This window comes from Leuciscus leuciscus (assembly GCF_965113295.1).
Source record: "Leuciscus leuciscus genome assembly, chromosome: 16".
Taxonomy (NCBI): Eukaryota; Metazoa; Chordata; class Actinopteri; order Cypriniformes; family Leuciscidae; genus Leuciscus; species Leuciscus leuciscus.
Window position 1 is genome coordinate 350,001 of NC_138740.1, and position 15,432 is coordinate 365,432.

The 15,432-nt window shown below is 47.8% G+C and overlaps 2 protein-coding genes across 2 annotated transcripts in view; one reads left to right on the top strand and one right to left on the bottom strand.

Annotated features, from left to right (window-relative positions):
* Positions 1-15,432, bottom strand: part of LOC309476837 (uncharacterized protein) — a gene marked incomplete at its 3' end in the record, with an annotated part of 180,910 nt that overhangs the window by 61,281 nt on the left and 104,197 nt on the right. The window lies entirely within an intron of this gene.
* slc22a5 (solute carrier family 22 member 5) overlaps positions 1-15,432 on the top strand; it is a 49,894-nt gene that overhangs the window by 7,560 nt on the left and 26,902 nt on the right. The window contains exons 2-6 of the mRNA XM_082141320.1: positions 2,857-2,960; positions 3,225-3,379; positions 3,470-3,641; positions 11,901-12,021; positions 12,102-12,199. Of these exons, the coding sequence (XP_081997446.1) occupies positions 2,857-2,960; positions 3,225-3,379; positions 3,470-3,641; positions 11,901-12,021; positions 12,102-12,199 (650 nt within the window). The remainder of the gene's footprint in view (positions 1-2,856; positions 2,961-3,224; positions 3,380-3,469; positions 3,642-11,900; positions 12,022-12,101; positions 12,200-15,432) is intronic.

A 15,432-nucleotide genomic window follows, 5' to 3' on the forward strand; every position in this document is an offset into this window, starting at 1 on the left:
AACGGCCTCCAGTTCAGGGATAGTCCTGGGCGCCTTCAAATCCCACCAGAGATTGTCTATGGGGTTTGAGTCAGGAGATTGTGATGCCACTGTATCTCCCAGGACGTCTTCTGCAAACAAGCCTTGGTGAATGTGAGGAATGTTGGGAGACTTTTAAGGAATGTGATGATATTTTAGGTAATATAAACTGTAATGTCAGTGATGATAGAATATTAATATATGCAGTAGATGTTACAAGGGTTTTTAAAATGTATGCTCTAGAAAGGCAACAGGACCAGATGTGGTGTTATGTTTTCTTCTAAAGACATTTGCTGAGGAGCTCACACCTGGCATCGCCTTTAACAGCTCTCAATTGATGCACAGTACCAGAGCTTTGGAAAAAATCTATTATAATCCCAATTCAAAAAAAATCATGCCCTCTGGACAATAATGATTATAGGCCAGTCGCCTTAAAAGGATGGTTTGCACCATGACCTCGAGACCCCCCCCCCTTCCCCTCCCCTCCCCCTCCTCCCCTCCCCTCCCCCTCCCCTCCCCCTCCTCTCCCCCTCCTAAATTACCCCACTAATAATGTCCAGAATGGTACCAAACTTCTACAGTAGTACAAATAGGTTCTGTACTCATAAAACGAGGCGTTGGAAAGTTTATAAGTACATCAGGAGTTTATTTAAATAACACTTGCCTGACGGCTAATGCTACCGCTAACCCGGACGTCGACGTCACTTCAGTGATTTGGGAAAAGCACGTAATAGTCCTGCAGAAAGCGATGCATAAGGATAGCATATGAATAACATGCGCAACGCGCCACTGACTTTAAACTATTTTTTCCTGGTTAGTGGCGCAATTTTTTTCTAAACCTGCAAAATAGCATGAAGGAACGTTTGCGCCGGAACACGCCTCTTCTTTGCGCTGAACCGCCCCCGGGAGCGCAAGTGTATTTCCTAACTTACCGACGTGCGTCTGTGGAGGGAAAAGTCCGCTTTGCACGGGTGCAAAATAGGAATGATACATGCATCGGTGTACAAAGTCAATTGCGCTGGGTGCAAGATAGGGCCCATGGAATTATTGTTTGGTTCGGAACTTTAACAGCTCAAATTAATAACTTGGTGAGAGTGTCAGAAAAAATCATGGGGGGACAGACAATCAGCTCTTTACCGGATATCTTTGAGCTTTGCATCATCTGCAGGCCAACAAGATTTTATTAGACTCTTTGCATGTGTTGTACCCTGAGTATGCGCTGATGAACTCTGGTCGGAGATACAGGGTTCCATTATGCAAGTATAACCAATACAAATATTCATTTGTACCACTGTATGTTAAATTAAATAATGAGCAACTGCAGCAGGGAGTTAAATAACTGCAATAGCTGGTACAACAGGCAGGGACTGAGGGCTGTGTTATGATGCAGGATTTTAGGATTTTGAATGTTTGTTAATGTTGTATGTTACATGTGTAATATGTTGATGTTGCAGCAGTTTCCCTAATCTAAAACAAATTTCTCCTAAGGGAGACAATAAATGCTACCTTGACCTTGACCTGTTGGAAGCTTCCTCACTGTAGGCATGACGTTCTCTCTTAGGATCTCCTAATACTTCAGTGAATCCATCTCTCCTTCCACATGCTGCAGGTTTCCAGTGCCAGAGGATATAAATCAGCCGAGAGCATCACGAGCTCCTCATGCTGAACTGTAGACAGTGTTCTTCACAGCTTACGCTTCATTCTTCTTCCTCCAGACACACCGCTGATCCAGAGGGCCGAAAAGATCCAGTTTTGTTTCATCACTTCACTTCACAGAATCCCCAAACTTCTATGGCTTATGCGTTTAGTACGAGTTCTGGCATGCGTTTAGTACGAGCCTTACTGTGCAGCTGAAACCTCAGAGCCTGTGGCCATCAAGTCTTGCTGTGGGTCTTCTGCAGTCACTCCAGGGTTTTTCAGAAATCTGGTTGCAGCCGTTGATATCTTCCCTTTTCTGCCCCGTCCAGGGAGTGTAACCACTGTTCCTTTAACTCTGAACTTGCAAACTATGCTTCCAACAGTGTCTCGAGGAACATTTAGTGCCTTCACTATCTTTTTGTATCATGTTCCTTGTTTGTGAAGGGCGATAATCTTCTCTTAACTTTTTGGATCTTTCTTTTGACTTAGCCAGATTTCTAACTTTCAGTCAAACATGACATTCAAAAAACCACCCATTTCAGATATTTCATGTGTTCTAGCTCAAGCACACCTGGTGCAGCTAATGAAGCCCTTGATTAGTGAGACAACACATTTTTTGCAGATTTGTGCTGTTGTGAGGGATTCTATCCAGGGGGGTGAATAATTTTGAAACGGCAGAAGTCATTAAAAGTTGCATTTTCATTTAAATTTGCGGAAACCACTTGAAACATTTGTTGTGTTGAGCTATTTCAATTACTTTTGTTTGATTTGTTCCATTGCAAACAGCTGAAAGTCTGTACATTTTGCCAATAAACCTGATTTGCAATGGGGGTTGAACAATTTCGATTGCAACTGTATGTTTGTCATCAATAGATTCGATTGATTAGGCAATAGGAAATCTCATACATTTTAACAAACTGAATTTTGCTTGTTCAGCAACAACCCATATTCAAACCGTGTTTTTAACTGAATAAACAGAAGAGTTTTCAGAGTTGTATGGAGATTTTTTGGAATTTAAATACATGCAAATCCTTAATAACAAACTGTGCCATCATTATTATTATTTGTTTGTGTGTATGTAAACTCAAGTCTTCAACATATGTCTTACATTGGACCAATAATATAATGATAATAACAACGTGCTGTGTCCAAATGAACTTTTGATGATAAGCTTCCATGTTATTGTGTTTTCTCCCACAGTGGGATTTGGTGTGTGACAGCGAGTGGAGAGTCCCGTTCGCAACCTCTACTTTATACATGGGCTACTTGCTGGGCTCTCTGGTTTCTGGCCAACTTTCTGACAGGTAATGCTTCTGCCCACATTTCACAGTTAGAGCGGACAGTCATTCAACAGATATTTTGCATCAAATTGGCAAATGCTGTAAAAAAGTATGCAAAATATCTGTCCAAAGCTGTATGAGCTGTGTGCTTTACAGATCTAGTAAGCTTTAAAGCAATGCAACTACCGGTTTAGTTTCCTGCAAGCGTCTACTTCCCCCCTCAAACCTGAGGATGTCCTCGTTGCTCGTCTGTACAGTAGAGTTGACGTCTGCCGTCTCGTGTCTCAGGTTCGGCAGAAAGAAGGTTCTCTTCACGTCTCTGGCGGCTGAAGCTCTGCTGATGTTCGCTCAGTCCTTCTCTCACTCCTGGCTGCTCTTCTGTCTGCTGTACTTCTTTGTTGGCACTTTCCAGATATCCCTGTACCTCACCGCATTTGTCCTTGGTAAGCATGTGATAAGATCAGATGTTATTGAAGGAAACAGAAGTGAATATGATCATGTTGTTGTATAACCCTACACATATATGTTCACAGGTAGCGAAGTCCTGAGTAAGTCCTTGCGAGTTCTGTTCACCACACTGGGAGCGTTTCTGCATTACTGCATCGGTTACATGGTTCTGCCGTGGATTGCGTTCGCGGTGCGCGACTGGAGGATTCTGCTCAGGGTTCTGTCGGGGGTGACGGTGGTGTACGTCCCGCTGTGGTGGTGAGTCTCCACAAACACCAACAGATCACAGATGAAAAACACCAAGGAAATATATGTTCTCTTACGAGAGGTCTCTCGTACTGCGTAAGATATCTTACGCTAGGGGAAAATCCTTTTTCCGCGAGATATTGAAGCCAAAAATTATCCTTAATTTTGTTATAATGCAAAACGCGTTGCAGCAGCAATGCAGACATAGGCGAGACAGCTCGCGCGCCTATTGGCTGCTCTGCGGCAACTGCAGCAGCCTATCGAGCGAGGCCTGGCGTGACGTCAGACCCAATCAGGGCACTTCGCGCCCGCTACGTCACGTCCCGCCGAAATGGGCGTGGTCTAGGCCTATAAATATCGCTCGCAGGCAGCTATTATCTGATTTTTCATCCTTCAAGCGAAGCACACGCATCGCTGGAGCTGGATTAGGAGCCGCGCCGTCGAGAGAGAGCACCTTCAGCGGGACGAGTCACTGAAGTCGCTGGCCGCGCCGCCTTCCTGCCTTCCTGCTGCGCTTTCCGGCGCTTATATCCTTCTCTTTTATTACACTGTATTTCTGTGTGTGTGTGTCGCCGCTGCGACACACATTTCTAAAAGAGCTAGCGTCTTTTTAAAGATGCCTTCCTGCGGCTCGTGCAGAGCCACACTCAGCGACGGGGACCGCCACGTGATCTGCGTTTCCTGCCTGGGTGAGGAACATGCAGCTCTCGCGCTCGCTGACGGCGGATGCCCTCACTGCGAGCTGATGGCAATGGCGACTCTGAGGACTCGCCTAGCCGTCTTCACCGAGACTGCTCCCCCGCCCGCCGCGGCGTCGCGCCGTAAAAAGCGCCGTGCCCAGCGGGCCCCGGAACCCTCCCTCAGCCGCCAAAGCTCGCCGGTTCGCCCGCTTGCTTCCCCGGCTTCTTCTATTTCGCTTCCTGACGGACAGCGGCCGCCGTCTGCCGCCGCTTCCGTTGATATCGCGGATGAGGAAGCCCTGCTGGGAGAGGATGATTCCTGCTCTATCCTGGCGTCAGGCAGTGAGGATTGGGCGGGCTCTGAGGACCCCGCGCCCCCTGCCCGCACTTCGTCAGGCAAGAGAGCTTCCATAGAGACGGAACTCATGCGAGTACTCGCACAGGCCGCGGCGAGCCTCGGCCTCGAGTGGTCTTCGCCTGAGCAGCCCGCTCACAACCGGCTGGATGGATTTTTCCTGCCTGGGGAGCGCGCTTCACCTGTGTCCAGGCCGGCGCCCTTTCTTCCTGAGTTACACGAAGAAGTCGCCAAGTCCTGGAGCGCCCCCTATTCTGCTAGAGTGCGTCCTGCTGTTTCTTTGGCATTCTCCGCCGTTGACGATGCCAAGAACAAAGGATACCTCTCGCTGCCGCCGGTTGAAGAGGCGATAGCGGCCCACTTATGCCCGCCCTCCGCTGGACGGCGCGCTAAGCCGGCCCTACCCTCTAAAGCTTGCCGCACGACGTCGAGCTTGCTCCACCGCGCTTTCTCCGCCGCCGGGCAAGCTGCGTCAGCGTTGCATACCATGGCAACGCTCCAGATCTTCCAGGCCGATCTCCTCCGTAAGCTGGATGAGGAAGGACCTGACGCGATCTGCGTGCCGGACTTAAGGAGTGCCACGGACCTCGCCCTTCGTGCTACTAAGTCCGCAGCGCAAGCCATTGGACGGACTATGGCTTCTCTCACCGTGTCTGAGAGACATCTATGGCTGACGCTCTCGGAAATGGCCGAGTCTGAGCGCACCGCGTTCCTCGACGCCCCGCTTTCCGCCGCAGGCCTCTTCGGATCCTCCGTCAAAGATTTCGCGGAGAGATTCGCAGAGGTACAGAAAGCGTCTCAGGCTATGAAGCACTTCCTCCCGAAGCGCTCCAGCTCTGCAGCAGGCCGTGCGAAACCGTCTGCTCAGAGCTCACAGCCACAGCCACCGTCCACTGCCTCCACTTCACAGCGCCGCCAGGCCAGAAGCGCGAGACCGCGCTCCCGCTCATCCGGTCGCCGCCCCGCAGGACGCGGCCCGCGACCTAAGGTTACGGTGAAGCCCGAGGCCCCGAAGTCGTCCTAGCACAGCTAGGAAAACGACGGTGTTCCAGTCCCGCTGCGGCCGGACTCACACCAAAGCTATTCGCTCGTCCAGTTCCAGAAAATGTGACTGTTCCAGTGTTTTCTGCAGCCAACAAGTCGGTTCTGTCACCCGCTTGCCTGCACACAAATGCCGTTTTCACGGCTACCCAGATAAATCCCCAAAAGAGCGTATTTTCTGGTGTCCCGGCCACGGCCGATGGTGTTTCGTGTGTAGTAAGAATGCCCACTGCCCAGTGCCCATCCCTACACATAAGCACAGCCTGTCACACAGGGCTCGCGCACATAAAACCGACTCAGGTCGGTTGCGCTTCAAACATGGTGAATGTGCCCACTACCCAGTGCCCACTAACACCACGTTACGCATGTCTCACGGTTTCTGTAAAAACGAAACCAACGTGCACTCGCTTCACGCAAGCGAACGATGTTTTCGGTGTGATAAATGTGCCCGCTGTCCCGCGCCCACATCCACACATAGACATGACAGTTCCCACGGGAACCGCCCAGCCCTCCCCCTCGCGGTTAACCACCGTAGAGGAGTCGAGCGCGGGCAATCTGCCCGCTGTCATCAGCGCGCCCCATGCCTCAAATGTCACGAGCGACACGCTTGTGTTACAGCACACAGAAGCTTCTCCATCGCTGAGCGAGCGGAGCGCGCTTCGTATTCGACCCCTAGCTATCCATGCAGACGCATGGGCAAAGCTGCCCGGGGTTTCGAAGTGGGTGCTGAACATTATAAAAAGAGGCTATTCGCTGCAGTTTCGCCGACGCCCTCGCCGCTATGTGGCGCGCGTCGAGACCACGGTAAAAACAGAAGTAGCACATCTACTTCGAGCCGAAGTGACGAAACTATTGAGAAAAGGGGCCATAGAACCCCTCTCTCAAGATCAGAGCGAAGGAGGGCTATACAGCAGATACTTCCTGGTACCGAAAAAAGACGGGGGTCTCAGACCCATACTAGATCTAAGGCAACTGAACAAAGTGCTTGTGAAGCGACAGTTCAGGATGCTCACGACCAGGCAAATCCTTGTGCAGATTCGCCAAGGAGATTGGTTTGTGTCAATAGATCTGAAAGACGCGTATTTTCAAATACAGATAGCGTCACGTCACAGGCGATTTTTGAGATTCGCCTTCGAGGGCCAGGCATATCAGTACACAGTCCTGCCGTTCGGCTTGTCCCTAGCACCCCGTACATTTACGAAGTGCATGGACGCGGCGCTCGCACCCCTCAGAATGAGAGGCATACGAGTGCTGAATTATTTGGACGATTGGCTGATTCTAGCGCAATCTCGCGCAGTGCTCATAGAACACACGACCATTTTACTCGATCACCTCGAGGATTTGGGTCTGAGTGTCAATTGGGCGAAGAGCTCCCTGTCACCCAGTCAGAAAATATCTTTCCTGGGCACAGAACTGGACTCACTATCCATGATAGCGCGACTATCACAACGGCGCGCGGTAGACATTCGACGCACAGCGAACTCTTTTCGCTGCGGCGCGTCTGTCCCGCTCAAAAGATTTCAGAAGATGCTAGGTCTCATGGCCTCAGCATCGTCAGTACTCCAGCTGGGTCTGCTCCGCATGCGCCCGCTGCAGTTTTGGCTGAAAGCGCGAGTCCCACGCAAAGCGTGGGCACCCGGTTTGCTTCGCCTCAGGGTCAATCAGAAATGCGTTACAGCGCTGAAACCCTGGAAAGCGAACGACTGGTACCAATCAGGTGTAAGCCTGGGGACTTCCTCGAGGGTGAAAGTGGTGTCCACGGACGCGTCCACCTCGGGATGGGGAGCGCTGCTCGAGGGCAGACCGTTCTTCGGCCAGTGGTCAGAACGGGAGAAGCTCCTGCACATAAACTGCCTCGAAATGCTGGCAGTAGACAACGCGCTGACGCGTTTTTGTCCCCAAATAAAAGGTCACCACGTCTTGGTCCGCTCGGACAACATGTCTGTGGTATCCTACATAAATCGCCAGGGCGGCATCAGATCCGAGAAACTGTACAGGCTGGCAGAACGCCTCCTGGTATGGGCTCAGTGCAACCTGCGCTCGCTCAGAGCAGCGCACGTGCCAGGGATCATGAATATAGGACCAGACAGACTGTCCAGGAACAACGTTCCGGCAGGCGAATGGTCCCTACACCCACAGACAGTCCAACTGCTGTGGAAGAAATTCGGCAGAGCGGAAGTGGACCTGTTTGCGTCTCAAGAAAACGCTCACTGTCAAGAATTTTTCTCCAAGAGCAGGAGCGCGCTGGCCCATGTGTGGCCCCGCCGCCCGCTCTATGCTTTTCCCCCCGTCTCTCTCCTGCCTCAGGTGATAGAACGGATCAGGGAAGAAGGATGCTCAGTACTGCTGGTAGCACCGCTCTGGAAAAACCAACCTTGGTTCCCAGCCGTGATGCAGTTAGCAAGTACTGCCCCGTGGCCAGTACCAGTGAGGAGAGATCTCCTCTCACAGGCCCGCGGCTCGATCTGGCATCCTCACCCGGATCTATGGTCCCTTCATGTCTGGGCCATCAACGGGTACATGTTGGACTCCCTAAAGGAGTATTAAACACGATCACGCAGGCTAGAGCTCCGTCTACAAGACGACTCTATTCTTCGAAATGGTCAGTGTTTTCGGGCTGGTGCACAGCCCGTGGTGTGTCACCCACAAATTGTGATGTGACGGAGGTGCTTTCCTTCCTACAAGAGCTGTTGGATGGGGGCAGGGCCCCCTCCACGCTCAAAGTTTATGTGGCGGCTATAGCAGCGTTCTCAGAAACAACGCTTGGTCAGTCAATAGGAAGGAACGATTTAGTCATCCGCTTCCTTAAAGGAGCTAGGAGACTGAATCCTCCCAGACCTCCCTCAGTCCCCGTATGGGACCTTTCTACGGTTCTGGAAGCCATGAAAGGTGCGCCATTTGAGCCTTTACAGTCAATCGATTTGAAACACCTGTCTTTCAAAACGGTGTTTTTGCTGGCTCTCGCTTCGGTGAAGCGCATAGGGGATCTGCACGCGCTCTCTGTGAGCGCGGCGTGCATGGAGTTTGGGCCCAATGACTCAAAAGTTATACTCAAACCTAAGCACGGTTATGTTCCAAAATCCCTCAACACACCGTTTAGGGCGCAGATTATCTCTCTGTCAGCCCTACCGGTCCCTGATGAGGAAAGAGACGCGAGCCTCCTTTGCCCAGTCAGGGCATTACGAGCTTATGTGTCTCGCTCGTCTGTTTTCAGACAGACGGAACAGCTCTTTGTTTCGTTTAGCGGACGTTCTAAGGGACTAGCCGCGTCGAAACAGAGCCTATCCAGATGGATAGTTGATGCTATAGCGCTGGCATACGCCTCCAAGGGCATGCAGTGCCCTTTGGGTGTCAGAGCGCATTCCACAAGAGGCATGGCCTCTTCGTGGGCTTGGTCGAGTGGGATTGCCTTGCAAGATATTTGTATGGCGGCAGGCTGGGCCTCCCCGTCTACATTTATAAGGTTCTATAACCTAGAGGTTCCCGCCCTGCAGGCCAGGCTGCTGTCGGTCTAGACTACCAGTATTATCTGACCTGATGCGTTCAGCTCAGAATGCTGCGTTTACTGAGCACAGCTCAATTTTCGACAGTTTAAAGCTGGGCAAACTGTGTAAGACCCACATTTTTTTCCATCAGTTCAGGCCGTACCCCGCCCTGTCTGTATGATGAAATTTGCGTCCCTTCGACGCTACTCTATGTGGAAAGTGAGGCTGCACCCCTCCTTCTCCCGGACTCTCTGTGAGTTCACTGAGTGATTGTGCACTATATGTACCCCGGGCTTTCGCCCTTGGGTCTTTGGTGTCAGATCTCAGCACGCACGGCGTTTTACACTGGGTCCCCTAGCGTAAGATATCTTACGCAGTACGAGAGACCTCTCGTAAGAGAACGTACTCGGTTACTAACGTAACCTCGGTTCTCTCTAGAAGAGGGACCGAGTACTGCGTATCTTGCCGTGCATGCACACGCTCTGGTTGCTTCGATGATGAAAAACCAGATAATAGCTGCCTGCGAGCGATATTTATAGGCCTAGACCACGCCCATTTCGGCGGGACGTGACGTAGCGGGCGCGAAGTGCCCTGATTGGGTCTGACGTCACGCCAGGCCTCGCTCGATAGGCTGCTGCAGTTGCCGCAGAGCAGCCAATAGGCGCGCGAGCTGTCTCGCCTATGTCTGCATTGCTGCTGCAACGCGTTTTGCATTATAACAAAATTAAGGATAATTTTTGGCTTCAATATCTCGCGGAAAAAGGATTTTCCCCTAGCGTAAGATATCTTACGCAGTACTCGGTCCCTCTTCTAGAGAGAACCGAGGTTACGTTAGTAACCGAGTACGTTTTACATACTTAAAAAATAAAAAAAATATTAAAATGCCATCTCGTTGTGTAGATAATCTGACAGTAAAAAATACAATACAATAACATTACTATATAGATAGACAGACAGATAGATAGATAGATAGATAGATAGATCTAAATAAAAATAACATGTATTACCTGTAGTATAGAGTCCTTCACAGACTAAATAAAGATCTTCATCATCGCTGAAGGCAAACAATACGACTTCATATCCACTCCATCTAACAAGTACTTACATTAAGTACTTACATCGACTTATGAATTTACACATGGTTTGTCTTAAAGCATATTAAAGACACCACATAGACACATAAACTACATTAAAGGGTTAGTTCACCCAAAAATGAAAATTCTGTCAGTAATTACTCACCCTCATGTTGTTCCAACCCCGTAAGACCTTCGTTCATCTTCGGAACACAAATTAAGATATTTTTTATGAAATCTGAGAGCTGGATCACTCCTCCATAGGCTTCTAAGACACCATAACTTGCTGGCCCAGAAAATGCATTAAAGACATCGTTAATATAGTCCAAGTGACTCCAGTGGCTCAATCTTAAAGGTGCATTGCGCAAGTCTCTGAGTTTTTGCAGAACTATGCCCCCTCTGGCGGCAAGCGAAACTGTAACAACAAAAGTTTTCTTTTTTTTATCTTACGTGGAGTTTGCGTTGGTGTTTGAAATGAACTACAAGCCGGTCTCTTAGAATCCATCTTCTAAGGAGAATGGCGGCGAATACACAAACCTGCCAGACATAGCCAGGTGAGCGTGCCGTGAACGCGCATGACGTCACGCCCAGTCTCAAATTCCGACCCGAATCCCTCTTATTTATTTTACTTTACAGGATTATAGAGACAATCGCAGTGATCAGAGAAGGGCTCATTCAGCCCATCAGGCAATTGTTTAAGCATGTATGGGTTAGAAAACGGGTATTTTTAACATGAAAAGTTGCGCAATGCACCTTTAAGTTTATAAAGCGACGAGAATACTTTTTGTAGACCAATAGTGAGCCTACGTGTGACGTACAACACAGACGCGCTACGCTAAAACACTACGTGAAAAGACTCGAGGCCCAGAGAGAAGGAAATGAATAGTGGAATAAAGTCGTTATTTTTGTTTTGTTTTTGCGCACAAAAAGTATTCTCGTCGCTTTATAAACTTAAGATTGAGCCACTGGAGTCACTTGGACTATATTAACGATGTCTTTAATACATTTTCTGGGCCAGCAAGTTATGGTGTCTTAGAAGCCTGTGGAGGAGTGATCCAGCTCTCAGATTTCATCAAAAATATCTTAATTTGTGTTCCGAAGATGAACGAAGGTCTTACGGGGTTGAACAACATGAGGGTGAGTAATTACTGACAGAATTTAAATTTTTGGGTGAACTAACCCTTTAAAAGCTGGATTTACACCACAGGGGGACTTTAATTGTAATCTTTCACGAGTTCACACTTACATCAGTTAAACAGAGTAACGATTATGTGTATTTGGCGTGCTGTCCAGGGGGAGGGCTCCGAGCTCGGAATTTTTGCCCGAACCCAGAGTACCCAGAGCACAAAAATGTACTTGAGTAAATGTAACAGAGTAAATATAGCGTTTTACAACCATCTCTGGTGACAATACACTGTTCGTTCCATTGACTTCCCTTTATCTTCATGTGAATGAGGGAGACCGGACACACAAGTTCCACAGTTATCCGAACTCAAGCAACAGAAACTCCACAGCTGTTGGTTTGTGTAGCATGTATGATCTGTTCTGGTTGAGTTTCATTGTGTTTTGGCTCTGTTTTCCCTGTTCCTCATTGGCCAGTTCTTGCTCTCCATGTCCCGGTTTCCCTGTTTCCCCAGGCTGATCCCGGAGTCTCCGCGGTGGCTTCTCTCTCAGGGACGAGTGCTGGAGTCGGAGGCCATCGTGAGGGAGGCGGCGAGGAAGAACAAGGTCCCTGCGCCAGAGGTCATCTTCAGCCAGGTCTGACCACCGCTCTTGAGGCGTGAATTATAAGTGGGATGATACCAAAGACAAATCTGTGTTTCTACATCCATCGCTAGGTTAAAGAGGCGGGATCCCAGTGCCACCAGTACAGCGTCCTCGACGTTCTGAGGACCAGTGAGATCCGCAAGACCACCTTCATGTGTTTACTGCTGTGGTGAGAGATTATGCTTCATATTCTTCTCTATTTCTTGCATCTGTCATTTCGAATTATTTACTCAGCGAACAGGGAACGTTCTCTCAAAGTTATGAACAAATGTTCTTCCAGTAACATTATAGAACGTTTGATCAAAGTTATCGGGCTAGAGTTTCCCGATAACGTTGTCTCTTAGCGTGCTACGAAGACTCTTAAGGTATAACTTAACTAAAGGTATACCATTGATAGGCGTGTTCTCCGAACCATACCTTAGGAAGCTGCTTAAGATATACCTTCTTACGTGCGACGTTACCCGGCGCTGTCCGTAGCGATGGTGCTGAATTGGTTGATATCGATGGCTCGAGAATCAATTATTCTCTCGTGCAGGGGCTGCTTCACTGCATTATGTGAGAAAGCGGGGTTCTTTATAAAAGAAGCACTTTAGAAATAGTTGAAATTGCCTTTATTAGGACTCATGGGATATTATAAAAAAATTATCCAAACTATAATAGCCTATAATAGCCTAGACAACATATTTTAAAATTGTATCATATATTGCTGCCATGATAACCATTTCAAATTTTTACGTGCTTTCTTCTCTTTCCCATTTTTGTTCGCTGAGGTGGAGCTGCGATGAAATATTGTTCTTGAAAATACTTTCCAGCATTTGAGTAATAAAAGTGTACATCTTACGTACGGTGCTCGGCAGTGATCAAAAAGGATTTAAACAGTGAATTTTGAATCTCTTCTTGTAAACTCAGAGATTTGGATTCAGACGGCAATTAAATCACCACACGTCCTGTTTGTCAAAAAACAGTAGGTACTAACTTGGCCAGGAATTTTTACGCGGGTTGGGTGAGAAAAAACACTGATTTTATGGATTCGGACAGCACTAAAATCACCGACTTACCGCTGTAAATGTTTAAAATACCGGACGAGCCCATGAGAAAAAAATTTGCTTCCGAATAGGACTTAACTGACAGTAGCCTATGCTTTCACTGGCCTTTACAAGCGCTCTTTAATTAAATTAATAATATAATATAATAATAATATAATTAAAATTCTAACAACAATCAGTGTAATGACAATTTTATTCTTTGCATGAAAACACTTGAATTAGCCTAAATGAACTGTCTGTGTGTATTAAAACTTAAGAATTATATTCATATAGACCTGCAACAGTGATAAGGTAAAGCTAAGAGTGGTCCAGACCAACCTTCCGAACGTATGACTTACAGAAGGTATACTTAAGAACGTTTCGGGCAACACGTATTAACGATAAGGTACAGCTTAAGGTGTAACTTAAGAACGACGTACCTTTAAGAAGGTTTCGGGAAACCCAGCCCTGGTCTTTAATAATGTTAGCGCTAAAACATTATTTATACATTGTTTATGCTATATTTCAGCTGGACGTTTGTCAGATGTATTTTAAACATCACTACTTGTTTCAGAACGTTCAGAGAACATTCAAAAGTGTTTCCACTGGTCCTGTTCACACCTGGTGTTAAGATGTGTTTTGGTGGATCGGATCACAAGTAGACGAGGGAGACACATTCAGATTTATTTATTTTGATCCGTCTCTTCTGTCCACTTTAAACCCCTTCTGTCCTGATTTCTTCGAGGGGAGGGTCTATGGGGTCTATGGGTAAATGTGTGGGTGTTTTCAGATCTTTAGATCTAATGGACGAAATAAGCTTGTGGAATTTACAAAGAAATACGAAAGGAGAGCTTTAGTTTCTGCTCTGACAGCCTCAAGACCAGCCGAACGCTGTGAGTGTGTGTTAGAAATCAGGAACGCTGAGAGAACATTGAGCTTTTTTTCATATTTAAACCAATCCCGCTCTTCCCATAACGTTTAAGCGTTAGGTCAGTAGACGGAGAGCAGGGTGTCTTTGAGTGGCTGCTTGAACACATTCGACCACATAAGTGTTTACTCTACGAAAGCAATCCGGTCGAATGTGTCTCAGCTAACCCAGTGGTGGATAGTGGACGAGCTCAAAATGTTTTAGACCCCGTTTACACCTGTATTTAGTGTCGTCCACTTGTGATCCGATCGCCCAAAACACATCTTAACACCAGCTGTGAACAGGGCCATAATGTGTGCAAAATAATTAAATGGGATGTTTCCTTAAAGGAGAACTCGGTAACTCTAGCGAACTCTTGTCACTTCTTCGCTGATTTTCCCTTTTGTTGTCGCATGTTTTCCCCACGAGCTCCCCCTACAGCTGTGGGGGGGGTGTATATTTCACAACACAGTCGTAAAAAACTCATTTGCGGCGGCCTCCTCCCCCTCTCTACCGCTGCTCATGTGCGTTTGTTTTGATCGGAGCAAGCCAACTGTATCGCGTGGAGCTATGTCTACCGAGGTGGGTCATCTGGTAATACCAGAGCCCGTCTACGGAGAGCCTTGGCACTTCCTATTAGCCCCATTGTATCGATCTTGGTTGCAGTTCCATTAGAGTTCCACTGGAGGTGATCGCGGGCGAGTGCAGACTGAATGGGAGTCTATGGGGCTAGACGGCTAAATTTGTCTCTTTCACCCGATTGCCGTTGAGAAATCTCAGATTTTATTGTAGGTTTTGCAAGTTCAACATGGGTTATAGGTCGAAAATTGAATGAACGAGTACTTATGTCCTTTCGATTTCTTACAGGATGAGTTGTTGTTGCCCATAACACGCTAGCATTCTGCTAATGAACGCTGATTGGTCAGTGAAGGACTGATTACGACCAGAGATACCGCTTGATGGCATCGTGGCATCCGAAGCGGGACCAGAAACAAACAAAACAAAAACTCTTCTAGCACGTGTATTTCCCTGTGTCAGCTGTGTTGTCGATGCCTCGAGAGAAAAGAAAGTGCAGAGCGCGAAAGCACCAAAGTGACTGAAGGATTGCCGTAAAGCAGTATCTCTGGTCGTACGATGTGTATGACGTCATTGACATTTTAAAAGACTTTTTAAAGCAAATAAGTGACTCTAAAAAATCTAACACCCAGCAATGTGTAATTTCTTTGCATCTCCTTTCGAATACAACATTCAAATTACTAGACAAAAAATTATATCCTGAGAAAAGTGGATTTTGATGGTTTAGCGTCATAGACCTCCATTCATTCTGCACTCGCCTGCGAGCGCCCCCGCATGGACAGAGACGTGTTACTGCAGCCAGTCCAGAAACCGGAAGGAACCAGAGAGTGCCAATTCTCTTCCTATTAGACATTCTCTGGTAATACATCATACATGCGTGTGTGTTTATGTCGA